Source organism: Mus pahari, chromosome 14, assembly GCF_900095145.1.
Source record: "Mus pahari chromosome 14, PAHARI_EIJ_v1.1, whole genome shotgun sequence".
NCBI classification, from domain to species: Eukaryota; Metazoa; Chordata; class Mammalia; order Rodentia; family Muridae; genus Mus; species Mus pahari.
In genome coordinates, this window is record NC_034603.1 from 30,971,589 (window position 1) to 30,990,109 (window position 18,521).

At 46.5% G+C, this 18,521-nt stretch overlaps 1 protein-coding gene across 2 annotated transcripts in view; it reads left to right on the forward strand.

The window, feature by feature from the left end:
• Cdrt4 (CMT1A duplicated region transcript 4) overlaps positions 1 to 18,521 on the forward strand; it is a 29,758-nt gene that overhangs the window by 7,729 nt on the left and 3,508 nt on the right. Inside the window, exon 1 of one of the 2 annotated variants that reach the window (XM_029546540.1) lies at positions 1,700 to 1,727. The exons of the other annotated variant lie outside the window; for it this stretch is intronic. Within the exon in view, the coding sequence (XP_029402400.1) occupies positions 1,721 to 1,727 (7 nt within the window). The 5' untranslated portion in view covers positions 1,700 to 1,720. Of the gene's footprint in view, positions 1 to 1,699; positions 1,728 to 18,521 lie in introns of those variants that run through there. 2 annotated transcript variants of the gene reach the window in all.

The window sequence follows — 18,521 nt, forward strand, 5'->3', positions numbered from 1 at the left end:
TCAGATAATTGGCCCTCTTCTATGTTGATTGAGATATTGTTTGACACTGAATGCTCCAAACTAGATGTCTTTTAAGTTTCATGTAACACCGTCCATTGATTCTCGGGATCACTTGCTGTGCTAGTAGAGTCATTGCTTTCGTCTGGTGATTTAAAGTCTCCACTGACCTTGGATCCGATTTGCAGGTGTTTCTATGCAGTCTACTTTCATTCTTCTATGTGGACACTTAGTTTCACCAGCTCAGTATGTGTCTGTAGCTGTGTGGGTGTACTTCTGGCCACTCTATTCTGTTCCATTGCCTTGAGTGTCGATATTTGTGCCCACACCAGTTCCTGAACCCTGTCCATCACGGCAGAGAAGCCCTGCTGCAGGAGCTTGGGGCATCAGGATCCATGGTCAAGGAGGCAGACGAATGTTTGTGTTTATCTTGAGCCTTTTCATTCAGCCCTGTGCTGTCCACAGTGGGTGAGCCCTACCTCCCGTCAATGAATCTAACCAAGAGCATCCCTCACAGGCGAACTCTGATCCTAGCCAAACCCAGATAATCTCTCATAGGTTTGCCAGAGGCTTGTCTTCAAGGGGATCCTTGAGCCTGCCAAGTTAACAATATTATTGACCATTACAGCCTCACACTGGGGATTAGATCCTTCCCTACCTCCCTCTTTCCCTCCCTCCCTCCCTTCCTCCTTCCCTCCTTCTTTCCCTCTCTCCCTCCTTCCCTCCATCGCTCCCTCCCTTCTCTCCTCACATCTTTTCTCTCCTCTTCCTGCCTCCTCCCCAACTTCCAGAACTCCCTATGAAGTTCAGACTGTCCCTTAACTGACTACCCTCTTGTCTTAATCCCTCAAGTGTGTTGTGTCATCAGTCCCCCAAAGGCTTGAATTTCAACCTGAGCTCTTTGGAGGACTTTCAAAACCCAGAAATGGCCACATGGGAACCTGCATCCCTCACAAATCCTTCCTCACTGTGAAGAATCTTACAACCATTTTTTTTCAGCTCCGTGCATCTGCGTGAGGGGGAACTGAAGGCAATGCTTTAGCTTGAAGGACACAGTGACACAGATGATTAAACATGAACCCACTTTCTGGAATCCATTTTACAGCCTTTGGATAAAGCAGTTCTTTCTTTCCACGTTCCAGAGTCAGCGGAAGTGGGGCGGGGACTTTGGCACAGGATTTCGGAGAGATGGAATTAGTTAAGGCGCAGGGAAAGGGAAGCGCATGTCGGTGGCCCTGTTCTGTCCAGGGAGCACTCACACATGGGCAGGAGACTAGCTCCTTCGCTGCCACAGAGCCTCCTTTCTTCTCCAGGAAAAGCGACTCTTTCACAGCCCTTGGAAGCAAAGGAAATGGAAAGTCCCACTGCATCCTGAGCCCCTCTCCCCTCATGATGACTCTGCTTTTCAAGGTCAGAGGCAGGATTTGCCTTTGCTCGCAGGCTATGCAGAGGGTCCCCTAGTTACTGCGCACCCCACTGCGTGTGTGGAGAGCCGGGTGCAGGGCCCTGATTGGGTTTAGCAGGGGCTTTTCTGAGAAGCTGCTGAGCTCAGACCCTGCTGGCTCCACATTCCTGCATGATGAGGGAGGGATTTCAGTGTTTACTTTGAACAATGTTTTCCTGTGTTTGAATCCACTACGCGTTAAATTCTTCCAGATTTCTGGCTCCACACTGCAGCTCCAGCAGGACAGAAACAGGTTTACGGTCGTTGGCAGAGGCGCGAATGCAGGGTCAGTCTGGACACTTTCTGCATCTAGAATTTCCACTCGGTGGACAGAAAAGCCGCAGCGTCCCTGTAGGCGCAAGGCCTGGGAGGGGCGGGTGGTTTGGACAGCAGCAGCTTGCTCTACTACTGCCTTTTGTATTTCCCACCCTAGAGAGCAAAAGTCAGCTTGTCTCCTCTGAGCTGCATTCGGGAAGGAGAACAAGACAGTTTTGAAGGGCTGGCAGTGTTCTCTCGGGTAGCGTAAATTCAAAAGGAATGCATTTGGTGGGATGTTAAAGACCTACAATACTTCCCAGTTCTTGGGCCTGCTCCTGTGTGAGGAGGGGCAGACAGGGGTTAGAGATGGAGGAGAGACAGGTGCAGGGGAAGCCCAGCTCTTCCTGCTTGTAGCCAGGAGACAGAGGCAAAGTGTCTTGGGGTTGAAAGCTGGCCTAAGGGTGGGTGCTCACCATAGCATATGAAGAACGTTGGGGTGGGGATGAGAGTGAGATGAGACAAGGTCTTCTGTGCAGTAAAAGCTTCTTTATTCTTGTGTCTGAGATGATGAGCAATTCAGGGAACATCCTCATGGGGCCCATGAGGATTTGGGCCCCGTGGAATCATGTGGCAGGCAGATCTTTTAAACCCTCTATTCTCGAACCTGTGCTCTCAGATGATGGAAACCTGCCCCTGAGACCCCTTCATAATTTTGGGTGGGTGTATATGTGAATATGTATACTCACATACAGGCAGCAGAGGCAGATGGGCTCTGGCCTTGAAGGCCTAGGGAGAGCCCAGATAGTGTCTATGTGGCCATATGGAGAAAACAGCCCTGTGGTGGTAAGATCTGTTGTTGATTTCCTGACCACTTTGACACCCCCCCTTTTAATACCACGCACATTTTGTTTGATCTTCAGAAGGAAAAATGACAAAATATCTACTTTTTATATACATCTAGTCATGTGTGAGGCAAACGCCCTGACTGCTTGGAGCTCCCCCTCTTACTCTTGGCTCCATCCCTATGCCAATCCTGGTCCCTCTGACAGCATCCCTGCCTCTACCAGGTCCATGTAGCCTTGTCAAAACCAACCTTGCTAGAATCGCACCTTCACTTCTGGAGCATTTGATAGGCTTCAGTTCCTTACATACTGGATTAGGTCTTCTTCTCATTGCTGACATAAATCCCCCTCCGGCAGCATAAAGAAGGGGTTTCTTTTGGCCCAAGGTTTGAGAGCACAGCCTGTCAAGGCAGGGTGGCATGGCATTCGAGCAAGGTGACTGGTTACACTGTGTCCCCATTCAAAAGTGTCTGTTGGTGTCCAGCTGACTGGCTTCCCCTTTCTCTTTTGTGTCCAGTGGTGACCCAGATGGTGTCACTAGCATTCAGGGTGAATCTTTGTCCCTCAGTTAAATCTCTCTGCAAATGTGAGGGATCTCTTACAAATGTGCACAGAGGTGTGACTCCTAGGAGATTAAAACCCAGTCACATACATAAGTTCACTTCTTTTGGTAGGAAATTCTATCTGTCTCTTAGAGATGGGGGTGGATGAAGGAGGAACTGTCCAATCAGTGCTTTCCCGGTGCTGTCAGAGTAGGAAGCTGTAGGAATCCCCTCTCTGTCTGTCACATAGGGCATTTTTTCTTAGACTATTGGGTAAAGGGCCTTTATTGGTTATTTCTTGAAGTTACTCTACATTTAGTTACTTAGTACTGTGATCTCGTTGTCCATGGGTGGGAAATATGAAGGTACTTTCACTGTCTGCCTCCATCTCCAGATCTCTCCATGAAACAAGAGTCATGGCTTTGGCTGAGGGCGGTAGCATGGGAATCCACCTCCAAGTGATACACCTGGTTATTCTCATTGGAAAGCTTAAGTTCCTTATAGGCAATTGGACTAGGGGCCTCAGTTCTTCCTTGCTGAAATCTCCCAGGACACCGTAAGCACATGGGGCAACTCAACATGGCAGTATCTGCCTCCTCTTCTGTACAGATATAATGTGCAGGAAATTGATAAAGCCGGAAGCCAGGAAGAGCGCTCAGCAGTCAAAGTGCTTGCCTAGCAAGCTCGAGGACCGGAATTTGGATCCGTAGAACCCGTGTCAATGACTAATGGGTAAAAAAGGCCCACCTGGAATTCCAGTCCAGGAAAGCAAGGACAGGGAACCTCAGACCGAGCTGGCTGGTGAGGTTAGCCACATCTGTGAGAGCTGAGTTTGATTGACAGCCCCTGCCTCAGTGAATAAGATGGGAGAGTCCTCAAGAATGATTCATGATATCAACCTCAGATCGTTATGTGGATGTGCACCCCCCCCCCCCAAGCATGCCACTCTCACACACCTGAAAATGGAAAAGAGGGAAAAAAGATAGAATCCAAAGATTTTTATGACTTACTCCCAGACATGACAACCTTTCATTTGGACTAATTCTGTTTGTTAGAAGTAAATGTCCCCCTTAAGCTCATGCTTAAGGATAGTATATGAAGATGTGATCTGTAGGCTGGGGATGACCCAGCACTCGGGGGGGGGGCAGAGAGAGACAGATCTCTGAGAGTTTGGAGTCAGCCTGGTCTACATAGGAAGACCTGGTCTCAAACACAACCACAAACAATAAGCAAGCAGAAGTGAACAGATTGAGGGGAGATCCTTGAGGCACCATCTTACAGTTTGTCTGACACAGGTCTATGGGCCAAGGTGCTGTTTAGTCTATTTTGCCCTGTGTCCTGCTACAGGGCTCTGAGCTCCTTTGCCACTGAATTTTTATTCAGTGTGTGTGTGTGTGTGTGTGTGTGTGTGTGTATTCTCCTGTCTGGCACTTCTAAGCTACAGGTTATGAGAGGCACAGGAATCAGCTCTCTTCTTGCCATTACTGTTCCTCAGAGGTGGCTTCTTTCACTGGTGTAGCATCCCAAACAGGTAAATATTTCTGAATTTCCAATCTAGTTACACTTAGCTTCCACTTCAGGGAAATGAGGTGAACCCAAGACTCTACCTACAAAGCCTTTGGTCTTTGTCTTCTCCGAAAACCATAATACTCTGTGTGCTCTGGGCTTTAATCTTGTCCTCACCCTGGACATCACTATTAGTAGCTTTCTTGTTTATTATGGAACCAAAGTATAGTTATAAATTAGAGAATATAGTTTGTACCAGTAGCTCAGGGCTTTGGTTTTCAAGAAAGTGAGGAACCTAACCTTTGTGGGTCAGCATGATGTCCTCCCATCAAATAGGATGATGCCTGTCTTGAGTATAGGGAACCTGAGGGTCAAAAATATTCAGGAAGTTGTTCAAGGCATATTTATAAAGAGGCATTCTATCCACTTGCATTTTTGTTGCTGTTGTAAAATACTCTGATCAAAGCAACTTGGGGGAGGAAAGTGCCTGTATTTTTAGGTCATAAGCCATAATTGAGAGAAGTCAGGGCAGGAACTCAAGGTAGGACCCTCAAGGAAGGACCGGTGGAGGGATGTGGCTTGCTGGCTGGCTAACAGGCTCATACTCAGATAGCTTTCTTACACAGTCCAGGAAAAGCACCTGCTCAGGAATGGCACCACCCACAGTGGGCTGGGTCTTCCTATGTCAGTCGTGCCCCATAGACCTGGCTACAGGCCAATCTCACTTGGGTAATCCCTCAGTTGAGACTCCCACAGATGACCCTAGGCTGGGTCAAGTCCACATCCGAAACTGACCAGAACAAGAGGTAAAGATGGATGCTTTTCCTTATGACTTCATTATCATTGTTCTTATACCTAAGTCCCAGGCCCTTTCCAGTAGGAATATGATGCTTGTTGGCCTAAGTTTGCTTATAAGACCATTCTAGACCATGGCTCTAGACCCAAAAAGAGAAGATCAAGAAAGTCTAGGACTGGAATGAAGGGTGGCAAAGGTGTGAGTGGTGTGTGTGTGTGTGTGTGTGTGTGTAGTGTTACAGACTTGACTGGTGACTTACATAGGTGTATATGTATGCAAGCATATGCAGGTGTGTGTACACATTCGTGAACACATATGCACATGGCTCATACACTCTTATGCCAAGGACTGTGTGGATGCTCTGCTCAGAACTGTGTGTGCTTAAGTGCATGTGTGTATCTGTGTGGCCTCAAGAGAACACAGATATCTTCATCTTGGCTGGGCTAAGAGATCAGCTCCAGAGAGGGTTAATTTGGTTGGCAGATGGTGTAAACAGTGCTTTTGGCACTTAGAAAGTCAAATGTGTGGGCCAGGATTGGTAATGGGGAGGACCAGTGCATTGAAGGCTCCCTAACCAGATCTTTTTATATACTACTTAAAGGCTTACTTCCGTTTTCTATGTGCAGTGACTCATTTTTGGCAAGATGAATTTTGTTAACTTCTCAAGCCTGTACATTTGGGTCATCTTGTGTTGGTATGGTGGGAGACACCCCTTCCTGAATGTTAACTATGTTGACAACAGCCATCCCAAAAGGAGGTCCATAGCATGTGGTTAAATCTGTGTTCACTACTGAATGTGATTTAGCTATGAAATCTTCACGACAATCCACAAGTCCTCTCACTGCCACACGGTGAGAATCACAAGTTCTCTCTGTGTGAAAGGTGAGAACCTCATGGCTAATGAATTTCAAGTATCTTGTTTCTGTTTCAAGTCCTGTTTCTGGCCTTTCTTGAACTCATGCTGTTGCTTTTGTGCTACACTTTATTCAAAATGAATTGCTTAACGTGTGATATCACCACAGTTAGGGACATTGGCGAATTCTGTCGGTCATCCTCTGGACCATCAGGGAGAAGGCTGGGCTCTCAAAGGTCAGGCTTTTGCCAGGGAGAGGTCACCCACATGACACCGCGAAGGGTTTGTTCCTGGGTCCTAGAAGTATTTGATGCATTCCTCCACCATGCCAAGGAGACACATTAACATCTTTGTTGTTTAGTTGGATTTCTGACCCAACAAAAAAATTCTATTGTCAGAACTCCCAGGTTTCCTGGCATGGCACCCACACATATTTCTTATGTGGCTAGCACTTCTGATCTGCTGTGTACTAAATTCATGCCCAGAGAGATTCCTGTAAAACATCTGGTTACAGATCACTTCCCAGTTGGAAACAGCTTTGCCTGTGGTCTTTTGGAAATGCTCTTTTAGCTTTTAATCTAAGGTATTGGTTTTCTGTTCTCCCAGGACTATCCACCTCAGTTACATTATATCTGTACTTCCAGGGATTTGCAAAATCTGGGAGAAGTCAGGGCCCTGGAAGGGGTGGATAGGATCTTACTACAAATAAAGATATTCACTTGGATTTGGGTTTTTATTTGAAGTTTGGTGGGATGTAGAGCCAGACAGCCTTTGATACACTGGGGAAGCGTGGGGATGAAATGGAGAAGGTCTGCAGAAATAATCGGTGGAGACTGAGCCATGTGGGGAGAAATTTGGTCTGCGTGCTGTCATGAAAGCTAAGGGGGAAAAATAGTTCTAGATTATAAGAATGCCCAGCTCTACCAAAGACCATTCCATTTTGAGAGTTCAGAGTACAGAGGCCTGGGGCATAAGTGGAAAGCCATTCTTTGATAGCAAATGGGCGGAGGGCAGAGTGGCTGGGAGCGTCTGGTGGTGAGTTGGTACAAACTACAGAGGGAAGTGAGAGCATTCCTGGATCATGGATTCATGGATCTTTCTGAAATCAGAAAGGACATTTGCTGAGGGTGAGAAGAGGGAGCAGATGACAGGAATTAAAAAACATTTTTTGGAAAATAAGCCAGTAAGCTAGTGAAGGGGAGCCTGTGGGATGGGCTAGCAATGGGACATGCTAGCAATGGGACATGCATCTGAGGCAGAGGCAGTGATAAAGGAAAGCCTTTCCTTTATCCACAGGCTCTAGTTTCTTTGCCTCTGGGACGGGGATAAAATTGACTTTTGTCAGAATTAGTTAGCATAGGATGCTTAGAGTGTGCCTGGTAGACAACATAGAAATGCCAGCTACCAACATTCCATCTGAGACCTGGCATGGAGGGAGTCAGATCCGTCCCCTATCACATCTAGTGGCCGAGATGGAGACACTTAGGAAGAACCAGCTTTTGCCTAACTGGTGCTGGGCGCTTGTCCTGCAAACGTGGTAGACAGAGAGGCAAGGCGGTGTTAGTTCCTTTCTTAGCCAGATGAAAGCAACATGGTTAAGGCTTGTGCCGTTTAGGCTCATTGTAAGTGATAAAAGTTGTGTGCCTTTTATCTGAGAGCTGAATGATCAAAGGTGGGGTAGAACCCCTGGGTTGGGATTAAATTTTTCTACAACAGGAAGTGAGGACACCATGGAGAGGGACAGATAGGTCGATGGACAGATTGTTGGAGGTGAGTAGTTCAGGGATGTTGAGGCTAGATGTTTGCACGGCACTCTGAGATGAAGACCTACTGATAATGATAGCATAACACTCTAGAACCGTGGTTCTCAACCTCCTTAATGCTGCGATCTTTTAATGCAGTTCCTCATGTTGTAGTGATCCCCAACCATAAAAATAAATTGTTGCTACCTCATAACTGTAATTTAGCTACTGCTATGTATTGTAATATAAATATCTGTGTTTTCTGATAGTCTTAGGTGATCCCCGTGAATGGGCCATTTGATGCCCAAAGGGGCTGTGACCCACAGGTTGAGAAAGGAAGAAAACATTGTCAGTGACTAAGGAACAGGGGCAGGTCTATTATGGTGGCGAGGGCTTCAGAGAAACAAGATGTGAAATGACTTGAGAATCCTAGGGAATGAAGAGATCAAGGACCTGCTTTCTGGCAGACCTGTGGACTCAGGGGTGGAACTGGGGGTGGGGACATTCTGGTCTTCCTTTCAAGGACTCAGAGGACTCTGTATTATGGGGGCCAGGAGACAGGGTACATTCTTTGTTTTGATCTGACAAAGTACTGGTAGAGCTTCCTGTAAGAAGTCTCTCTCTCTCTCTCTCTCTCTCTCTCTCTCTCTCTCTCTCTCTCTCTCTCTCTGTGTGTGTGTGTGCATGCTCACACTATTGAGCAGTGGTGGTGGTGGTGGTGGTCATGAGTATCTCCTAATTTCAGCCTCAGTTTTCAGATTTGAATTTAATTAGATCAGATCACTCAGGTCCAGGTGCAGCCTGAGCCTGAGCCTTTTAATCCCTGATGATTTATTTATTCACTATCATGTGTTAGTGCATGATGGATTCATTTCCTCTGGCACCAGTGATGGATGTTGAGAGTGTGAAGTAGGGGTCTGTGTTTGTATATACATGTCCGTGTGCACAAACATCTACATTTGTATGTAAGTGAGCACTTGTGTATAAGCACTATTGTACTTACATCGACACAAGTCTGTACCAGTTTGTGCACATATATATGTTTATATATATTTACTCATATGCAGATGTGCATGTATTATTTATGTGTTCATCTATGTATGTATTGTGTGTGTGCAGGGCAGACTTAATTATAGAAGTCAAGGTGGGTGTTGTCTTAGGGATTCTATTGTTGAGCTAAAGCACCATGACTAAAGCGACCTGGGGAGGAAAGAGCTTATTTCATCTTATAGATTGTAGTCCATCATTCAGGGAAGTCAGATCAGAAATCCAAGGCAGGAATCTGCAGGCAGGCACTGAGACAGAGGCCACAGAGGCTTACTGCTTACTGGCTTGCTCCTCATGACTTGCTTGTTCGCTGTCCTGGAACTCACTCTGTAGACCAGGTTGGCCTTGAACTCAGAAATCCACCTGCCTCTGCCTCCTGGCTCCACACCAATCATTAATCAAGAAAATGCCCCACAAGACAACTTGCCTATAGGCCATTCTTACGACAGTATTGTTTCAGTTGAAATTTCCTCTTCCCAAATGACGAGTTTGTGTCAGGTTGACATAAAAATAATCGACATGGAGATACTTTTCTGGGGTGTGGCATTGAGGAGTTTGGAATCCCAAAACTGGGAGTTTTGCCTTTTCTATTTTAAGCAGTATATAATGAATTTTAAAAAGGAGTGTGACATAATCAGATATTGCTCATTTTCTTTCCCTGCTCATGCCTGGTTAGTGTTTGGCACTCAGTGAGCACTGGTACATGTGTGTAGAAACGAATGGATTAATAAATGTTTCTAGTTGTGTCTTTCAAATGGAGAACGAACCAGGAGGAGAATAAAGTAGGAAGACATATTTGGCGAATAGACCCTGAAACTGGGGTACAGAAGGGAAGGAGGAGTTAGTTTCTGCTTGGGTGAGCAGGAAGCATGGCCATGCATTTAACAGAAGCAGGCATGGGGACAGAGGATGAGTTTTTCAGATGTACAGCATGACAACAGACACAAGACTGGGTTTTGGACAGGTTTGAGGAGATGCGACAGCATAGGGAGGAGCTTGTTCCACGGATAATAGGAGACTCAGAAGAGAGATGGCTGGAGAAATGTTCTTTGGTAATCTCCAAGTGTCAGTGGTACTGAAGACGTGACGTGATAAGGCTGCTAGTGAACCCCTCCCCTTTCCTCTCCCGTGGCCCTTGGCAACTGTTTCCATGGCCCTTGGCAACTGTTTCCATGGCCCTTGGCAACTGTTTCTGTGAGTCAGGCTCTCAAATCCTGCAGATAGTGGAGTCCTATGGTGTCATTTGACAGTGGCTTATTTTGCCAACTGTAACTTGAGTAACAATTTCTCAGAGCCTCAGGAGCCTCGGGAGCCTCGGGAAGGGCCTCTGGGAGGTGTACTTTGTATGTCGGTGCTGTGATAGCCCCTGCTGCTCTGGGTCTCTTCACTAAGCAGCTCATGTCCACTGTGGTTTTGGTTTGCTTTCTGTGGCTTCTTGGCCTGCTCGGCAGTCACCTGGCATCCCACCAAATGAGACTTCCATAGGCTGGTGTACTTTGTGCTGAGATGGCTCTTGGGCTCCATGAGGCTTGGGCTGATGGGCCCTGTTGCTCTGTTCCTGTTATACCACAAAGCATCCAGCTTTCTCATTACCTCATGAGAGCATCACTTTGCTCTGTCATCTCCCTACAAAAGCTGGCTCTTGGGGTCCTTTTATTTGTTGGTATCAGGGATTGAATGTAGGTCTCTGTGCATGCTTGGTAGAACATATAACCTCCATGACGTTTTTACTTTTTAAATACCTTTTTTATTTAGAGTCAGTGTCTTACTTGGTTATTGGTCTGGTCTTGAAGTTGTAACCCTCCTGCCTCAGCTTCCTGACTCGCTGGGATTATAGGCCTGGGCCACCAGGCAAACTGATCCTTCCCAGATCCTTCTTTAGCCCTCTGTGACAGGAATGATGACTGAGGGCTTTTGCCAAGCAGTCCTTCAGCCTGAAGGTCCTTCCTGGAGGCCTCTGCCTTGCTTTCATGAAGGTCTCAGAATCCATTGTGTGTCCTGTTCTTATTCTTGTGGGTTGTACTACAGTGAGGGGGAGACCTGGAGCTGGTAATTCGGAGCCCTAGAGTCTTACCAGGCAAGCATCTCACCTGTTTTTTTTTGCCCGTGAATATTAGGGAGGAGGATGACAGAGCTCAGTTCACAGCAGAGGGGAGGTGGCTTTGGGCATGTAGAAATCTTCGCAGAGGAGAAAGCTTGAGCAGGTAGTGTTTGCTGTGCCTCATGACAATCAGAAAGCTGTTTGAGACCTGCAATTTAGAAGATGCCGTGCATCACTTATCGTGGCTAAGACTGGAAACACCTTTAAAAATCCTCAAACAGAGACATCATTAATAATAATTTGTTCCTTGGATGGATCGCTGAGTAGCCTCTGAAATAATTATGAGGAATACTTAACGATATGAACAGATACGAATAATGGCAGAGCAAAAGCGACAGGCCCCGAGGAGTACGTGTGAGATGATAGCTGCCAGATGGCGCTGGGATTGTGAGATTTAAAAATATATCACCCAAACTCAATGTTGATATATAATGTCTACTTTAAGAACACATACCAATGCAGATGACAGAATACATACTTAAATTTGGGGAACATAAACAAAGAGATGGCCAATCTCCCCTGATGGCGCATGTCTCCAATTGCTTTTCTAAGGGGCTGGTAATCTACTTCCTGTTCACAGCTTTCTGGTGACCCCAGATGGAGAGCAGTAAGGAGCCACACTTACAAGGCAGAGTTTACACTAAGCATTGAGCCCCATGCACTTCCCTCCATCCTCTGGTTTGCACCATGCTTAGGTCTTGCTCAGAGCCTGCCTTCCCTGCCAAGTGCCAGTGCGTCTTTTGGTTTAATTTTTATTCCTCAAGTTGTGTTAGAGTGACAGTTACTGCTGGGTCTGAAGGGCCTTTGTGACAATGTGAAAACCCTTCAATTTTTAAAATGACAGTTTGGATTGTGGCTCATCTGTAGACCATTCACCCCGGACAACTGGGAACTTGGTTCAATCATCATTTGGAGTCACCTGTGACCTGAGAGTTGAGTGTGTCTAGTGATACAGTGCTTTGTCACATTCTGGCATCAACTGGGACCCAGCTGTCAATAATGACAGACTAGCGGAATCTAATCGGAGTGAGTGATTACCTTAATTTTTTGATTCTAGAAGGGTCTAAAGTGTCAGTCACTCAACTTTCACCATTCCGAAGCTCTGAGCATTTGAGAGGAGTTGCCTGGACCTCCTCTGATTGAGATCAGCCCTGGGAAATGCTGGCTGTTTCCCCCATGTGTTCTCTGGGTTCACAATACCCACATTGTTCCAGCAGGAACAGGACTTCCTCTTTCTGATTGATTAGTCATTGTGTGGCCATTTCACGCCTTAGGAGCCAGCTGTCAGGCAGTAATGGGGTCTCTGGGCACAGGTCGACTAAATCTTTTCATGTTTGTTTCCTGGGTATGGGCCGTTAGGGTTGTTCCTCTATATCTTTCCTATTTGACTAGTTGATTAATGTATGAGTCTACCCAAAATGCCCATACAGAAAAAGGTAGAAAGGCTTCTTTGTACCTGTTTGGTTTGTTCTGGAAATTTAATTTTTAAGTTGGAACTTGATTTATCGATAATACAGCCCATGTGTGCTTTATGTCTAATAGGTCTTTCATATTACCTCATCAAAGGAAACATTATGTTAGATGGAGTATTTCTTGAATAAATACAATATTTGTGTTCATGATTGTTCCTGAGAGCTACGCAATGCTCAGAACTTCTTCCGGTAGGGAATTTGTGACGTGTTGCTTCGACCAGTTCAGCATAATAATTGGTGTGTAGAAAGCAGCCATTTGGAGGCAGTGATGGTCTGCCTGAGGGAGCAATATATCCTGAGCAGAGAAGTGGGGGACACCAGGGCTGTCATTTAGACCCAGAGCTATCCATCTGTCCCCGTCCTTTTGGATTCAGCGGGATCAGTTTTCCTTCCTGATTCATGATTCCGTTCCATCCTTCCCTATCCTTCCCCATCCCAGGCGGTTTGCTTCCTCGCAGGGCTACAAGCAGCTTGCACCAAGGTGGGCTTCACCTGCTCCGTATCTGGTGCAGACTGGCTATGGGATTTATTTAGATTTTTATGTACACGGCTTTCTTGGCTTTTTCCTGATGATGTGGATGGCATATATTAGTCTTGTTTGATCTCTTATAAGTATGGGAAACCTTCTCAGCAGATCCTGTACACTGAGAAGGGCAGACATCAGAGCAAGAGGTCAATGTGGTGAATGCACTGGGCTCTGAGCCAATGTAGGGCACTGTTTAGAAGTGTAGTCTTTGAAGTGCATTGCAAACTCAGTGATGAAATCGTGCTGTTTGTTTACAAATATAGACTGTTTCCATGCTTGGGGAGCCAAGCACCTGAAAGTTATGACATTATTGGTTAGAGAACATGTGTACCATGTAGCCATATTAGCTGGAAGCATGGCATCTCCCATGCACAATAGGTGGAATCCAGTCATGGCAGGCTGGTGTTAGAAAAAGAGAAGCTCTGATTAGATTCTGAGAGGTGATTATTGGCGTCCCCCAAAGAGGCCTGTTCTGTGTCAGAACTCACCACGATTCAAGTGGCCCACCATTTGGAAGTTGATTCGTAAGAGAGCACAGTAAAGGACTTGCATCTCTTCTTGAGAGGTAGTGGTTGAGGAAGAGAATGTGGCTCGTGCACTGTCGCACAGGGAGAGGAACAGATAGTGCTCTTCTGTCCTGAAAGATCGACTTGTCCCTCCCCATTCTGTCTTCACAGTTCTAGGGTAGCCAGTGCTCCTCAGGTTATCTTGTGACTCTCCAGAGTCCATTTGGGGTCAATAGGAGGTGTTCATGAGACAGGGGCAGGTGGAAAAGCAGAGAGAGTGGCGAGGAGGCAGAGGTTGGTGAGGTGCGCACTCAGGAGTTCCTCCAGGTGTGAACTGCAGGGACTCTGTGAAGGCCCTTGCTCTGTTCAAGGGGAGAGAGGCGGGCTCCCGGAAGGTCACCCTGCCTGAAGATCAGCCCTGGAATGCATGCACTACACGGGGTTGACTCCTACTCGGGTACTTCAGAGATCAGCTTTTCCAAGGCACTTCTGCTCTTAATGGCAGATTCCTCCTCTGCCAAAAGTAAACTGGGGAGTGCTTCTAGACAGTGGAAACGTATCCAGGGCAGGGAAGGAGACGGACAGGAAGATAAAATGCAGAGGTTGAAAGTGATCCCAGCCAGGCCAGTGTGCAGACAACAGCGAGGGAGTGAGGGAGAGGAGAGAGAGACAGAGACAGAGACAGAGACAGACACAGAGACAGAGACAGAGACAGAGACAGACACAGACACAGACACAGACACAGACACAGACACAGACACAGAGACAGACGCAGAGACAGAGACAGACACAGAGACAGAGACAGAGACAGAGACAGACACAGACACAGACACAGACACAGACACAGAGACAGACACAGAGACAGAGACAGACACAGACACAGACACAGAGACAGAGACAGACACAGAGAGAGAGACAGAGACAGACACAGACACAGACACAGACACAGAGACAGACACAGACACAGAGACAGACACAGACACAGAGACAGACACAGACACAGACACAGAGACAGAGACAGACACAGACACAGACACAGACACAGAGACAGAGACAGAGACAGAGACAGAGACAGACACAGAGACAGACACAGAGACAGACACAGAGACAGACACAGACACAGACACAGACACAGAGACAGAGACAGACACAGACACAGACACAGACACAGACACAGACACAGACACAGACACAGACACAGAGACAGAAAGAGAGGAGAGAGAAGAGGAAGGCAGAAGAGAGCAGTGTTGGCTTGCTCTTGTACATTTGCACAGTAGCTCTGAGGGCTTCTGAGGATGATTTCAGAAAGGGCCAGTAATGACAGAGCCGGCTATGCTTCGAGCATCTCTACCCTTCTGTGCTCTTCTGGTGTAGCTTTCTCTGAGGCACACAGTCCCAAAGGCTGGGGAAGGACCTTCTTTAATATTCTACATGAATGTTTCATTGATTTCTAGTTGCATGAGATTCCCAGTCTAACGAAAGAATGATTATTATGCCAAAGGAAAGTACTCTATATGTTTGTTCTATTACTTGAAAGGCTACAAAGCAAGTCAACCTAGAAGAAGCCCTGAGAAATGCTGCTGGGGAGGTGTTTACTGAGGTGTTTAAACAAACTGGGTGGGCAGTATTCATATGCCTGCAATCATGGCGACTCTCCGGCTAAGTAACCTATTTGATTAGTGCACTGATCAAATACAGCCATAGCTGCATGTGTGGCCCTTGCTTTGGACTCCCTGCCCCATTTCTTTTTAAACAGTGCCCATTAGCATCTTGAGAGAGTCTTGTATCCTATGGGAGACAATTTAGGCAACACCAGACGAAGCTAGTACCTCACTCATGAGCATACACTATCTTACAGCATCAGGCCGAAAGCCCGAACTTGTACCAATGTACTAATCCATTAATCCTGCCTGGAACCACAAAATCCTTTTGTAAGATGGCTTCCTGAGATAAGGGCACAGCCTGTGGCAGACAGAGAGTGAGGTAATCAGTTTAGGAGAATCCCATCCTCACTGCCTGCCCCCTCACCACAGCACTCTAAGCCACTGGCTGGCTTCTGCCTCTGATCTAAGTCCACCCACTATTGTCACATGGTTCTGGAAAGGCCCCATGACCCCATTAGTGTCTGAAAAGGCACCGAGAAACAGCACATAACAAGCAAATACTGAAAGAAAGCCGGTGTCTTAGACAACCTCTTGGTCCTGTTTCCTGTCTTTTGAGTAGTTAGTATCACCTTGTAAATCCTCAGCGATTGGGTGGGTAGACTCACAGGCACCCAGTCACAACCTGTACCGCATGTTGGAATCACCCAGTGTTCATTCATCTCATCACTATTGCTGTGATGAAAATACTCTGACCAAAAGCAAAAGTATTTATTTAGCTCACGTGTCCAGGTCACTGCCCATCATGGGGGGGGGGGAGCAGGAACCATGGAGCCGCTGCTGGCTCACCCCTCACACTCACCCCCACACTAGCTTTCTTACACAGCCCAGGACCACCTTCCCAGTGATGACGCTGCTCTCAGCAGTGGGGGGGACCCCTCCTATACCGGTTAAGACAACACCCACCCCCACACTCTTCCCAGGACAGGTGGATCCAGTTGAGGCTTTCCTCTCAGATGAGTCTAGGCTGTGCCAAGTTTACAATTCTCAAGACTTTCAGCTGGTATGTAATACATGCGCTATGTTATTTGTGCATAGCAATGGGATTCAATGGGATACTTCAACACAAATACACAACAGAGCACTGATCACCTCCCTTTACCTGCCTTCCTCGAGGCCTCGCCCTTCTGGGAAGCTTTAACTCCAAAGCCCGCTCTGCCTCTCCTTCCAGGCAATAGAAACCCTAAGACACTTTCTAAGAACAGCTGGGCTCACTTCTCTGCTGTCTTCATTTCCTAAGTAGCAACTGAGACCTTAATTTAAGGATCAAAGTCCCCATCACCACGGTCACGCTACGGTCCAGGTCAGTGTCACTCCTTTGAAACTGAGCTCAGCATCTCAGATTAGATTCTAAAAATGGGAAACTGAGTGGAGACTGGGGAAAACTGAACACGGACCTTGGTGTCTGTGGGAGAAACAGGAAAGCTACTTCGGTGTGGGCCCCACCCCCACCCCCACCCCCATTGATACTGTTTCTGTCTGGAGATTGTGTATGGCTTTGCATTTTATTTATGGGAAGACAAAAAAAGAACCCTTGTGCTAGATTTGAGGAAAATTATGAAAGGTCACAGTTTGTCTTCTGACTTATGTCAACTCTTTATCTCTTGTTTTCAACAGACAAGTCCTCCGGGTGCGTTTTGAGACTCTCTTAACCATTTTGAACAGGGTACCCTATGAACCAAGCTTCCCAGACACTTCAGATTTGTTAACCAGGAATTATTTAGAAGAAGGAAAGGGGATTCTCAATCCCCTAAATATCAACTCCAAGTGTGTGTGTGTGTGTGTGTGTGTGTCTGTGTGCGCGCGCGCGCGCGCATGTGTGTGTTTTTCCAACGTCTGGCACTATGTGGGGGCACAAATTCCAACAGCTCCAAAAACGTGCATGGTAGGTTGAGTTCTCTTTCACTGAAGGTAGACAGGCAAGATCTGGGTGGCCATTGGATGCCCTCTGTTTGAGGGCACTTAGAATGGATGACCTTAAAATTTCAGAAACTATGGCTGGTCTTAGAAGAAAAAAAGAATAGGAAACCTTAAATTTTACTTTAAAATAAGCCTAAGTATCTCTTTCTAGGTTAGAGGACAATTTGAGCATGATTTGTTTTATAGCCTCGAAGAACTATATTGATATTGTATTTTAAAATGCCTTGTTGTGGAGTATTGCCATTGAAACTCAGTGGAGAGTCCTGTAAGACCTGGATCACAAAGGTTTGACAGAAATTGGATTTTGATTTTTATCTTGGTTAGGGTTTCTACTGCTGTGGAGAGACATCACTACCATGGCAACCCTTACAAAGGGAACCGTTTGATTATGGCTGGCTTACTGTTTGGAAGCTTACTGTTCAGAAGTTTAGTCCATTATCTTTAGGGCAGGATAACTTGGTGGCATGCAGACAGACATGGTGCTGGAGAGGTAGCCAAGAGGCCTACATCGGGACCTGCAGGCAGCAGAAAGAGAATGAGACACTAGGCCTTGAGTGAGTTTCTGAGACCTCAAAGCTCTGCCCTCCCCAGTGATGCAATTCCTCCAACAAGGCCACACCCATCAGTAGTACCAGTCTATATGAGCCTATGGGTCCATCTTCATCCAAACTACCCCAGTCTTTTTCTTTCTAATATGAACACCTCTCCAGGGTGCTATCATTTGTAGGTGTTTCAGATTTTAAAGTTCCTGTAATTCTATGACAGTTCGTTGACCCAAAAGGTGTGCAAATGTGGTACCTACGTTAGAGGTGGATGGTCCACACAAGTCAGCAAACCACGGCTCACTTCTGTTGCAGCTGACAGACTTGGCACCGCTACCTACACTGAGGATGCGGTGGTACTCAGTGTGGTCCATGCATCAAGAGCATCATCATCCTTTGGAATTATTTGTAGAAGCAAATTCTCAGATTCTCCAAACAGATCTACTGAGTTGGAGCATCTGAGAGTCAGGCACAGCCAGTCTCTGCAGGTGATTCTAGAGTTCTGAGTATGGTTCCCAGGGGCACTAACGTCTCCTGGGAACTTACTAAAATCATCTTCAGCATGCTTTCATGGGGCTTTGGCAGGTAAGGGCTGAAATAGTCCACGACTCTTTTTAAATACTTAGAGGTCATAAAGACGGAAAAACAGTAATAAATAATACATTTGTGGGATGGAGGAGTGATGGTTCAGCCTGTAAACTTCTTGCTCTGCAAGTGTAAGGACTTAAATTTTATCTCTGGTATCTGATTGCTTGGACAAGCTCTC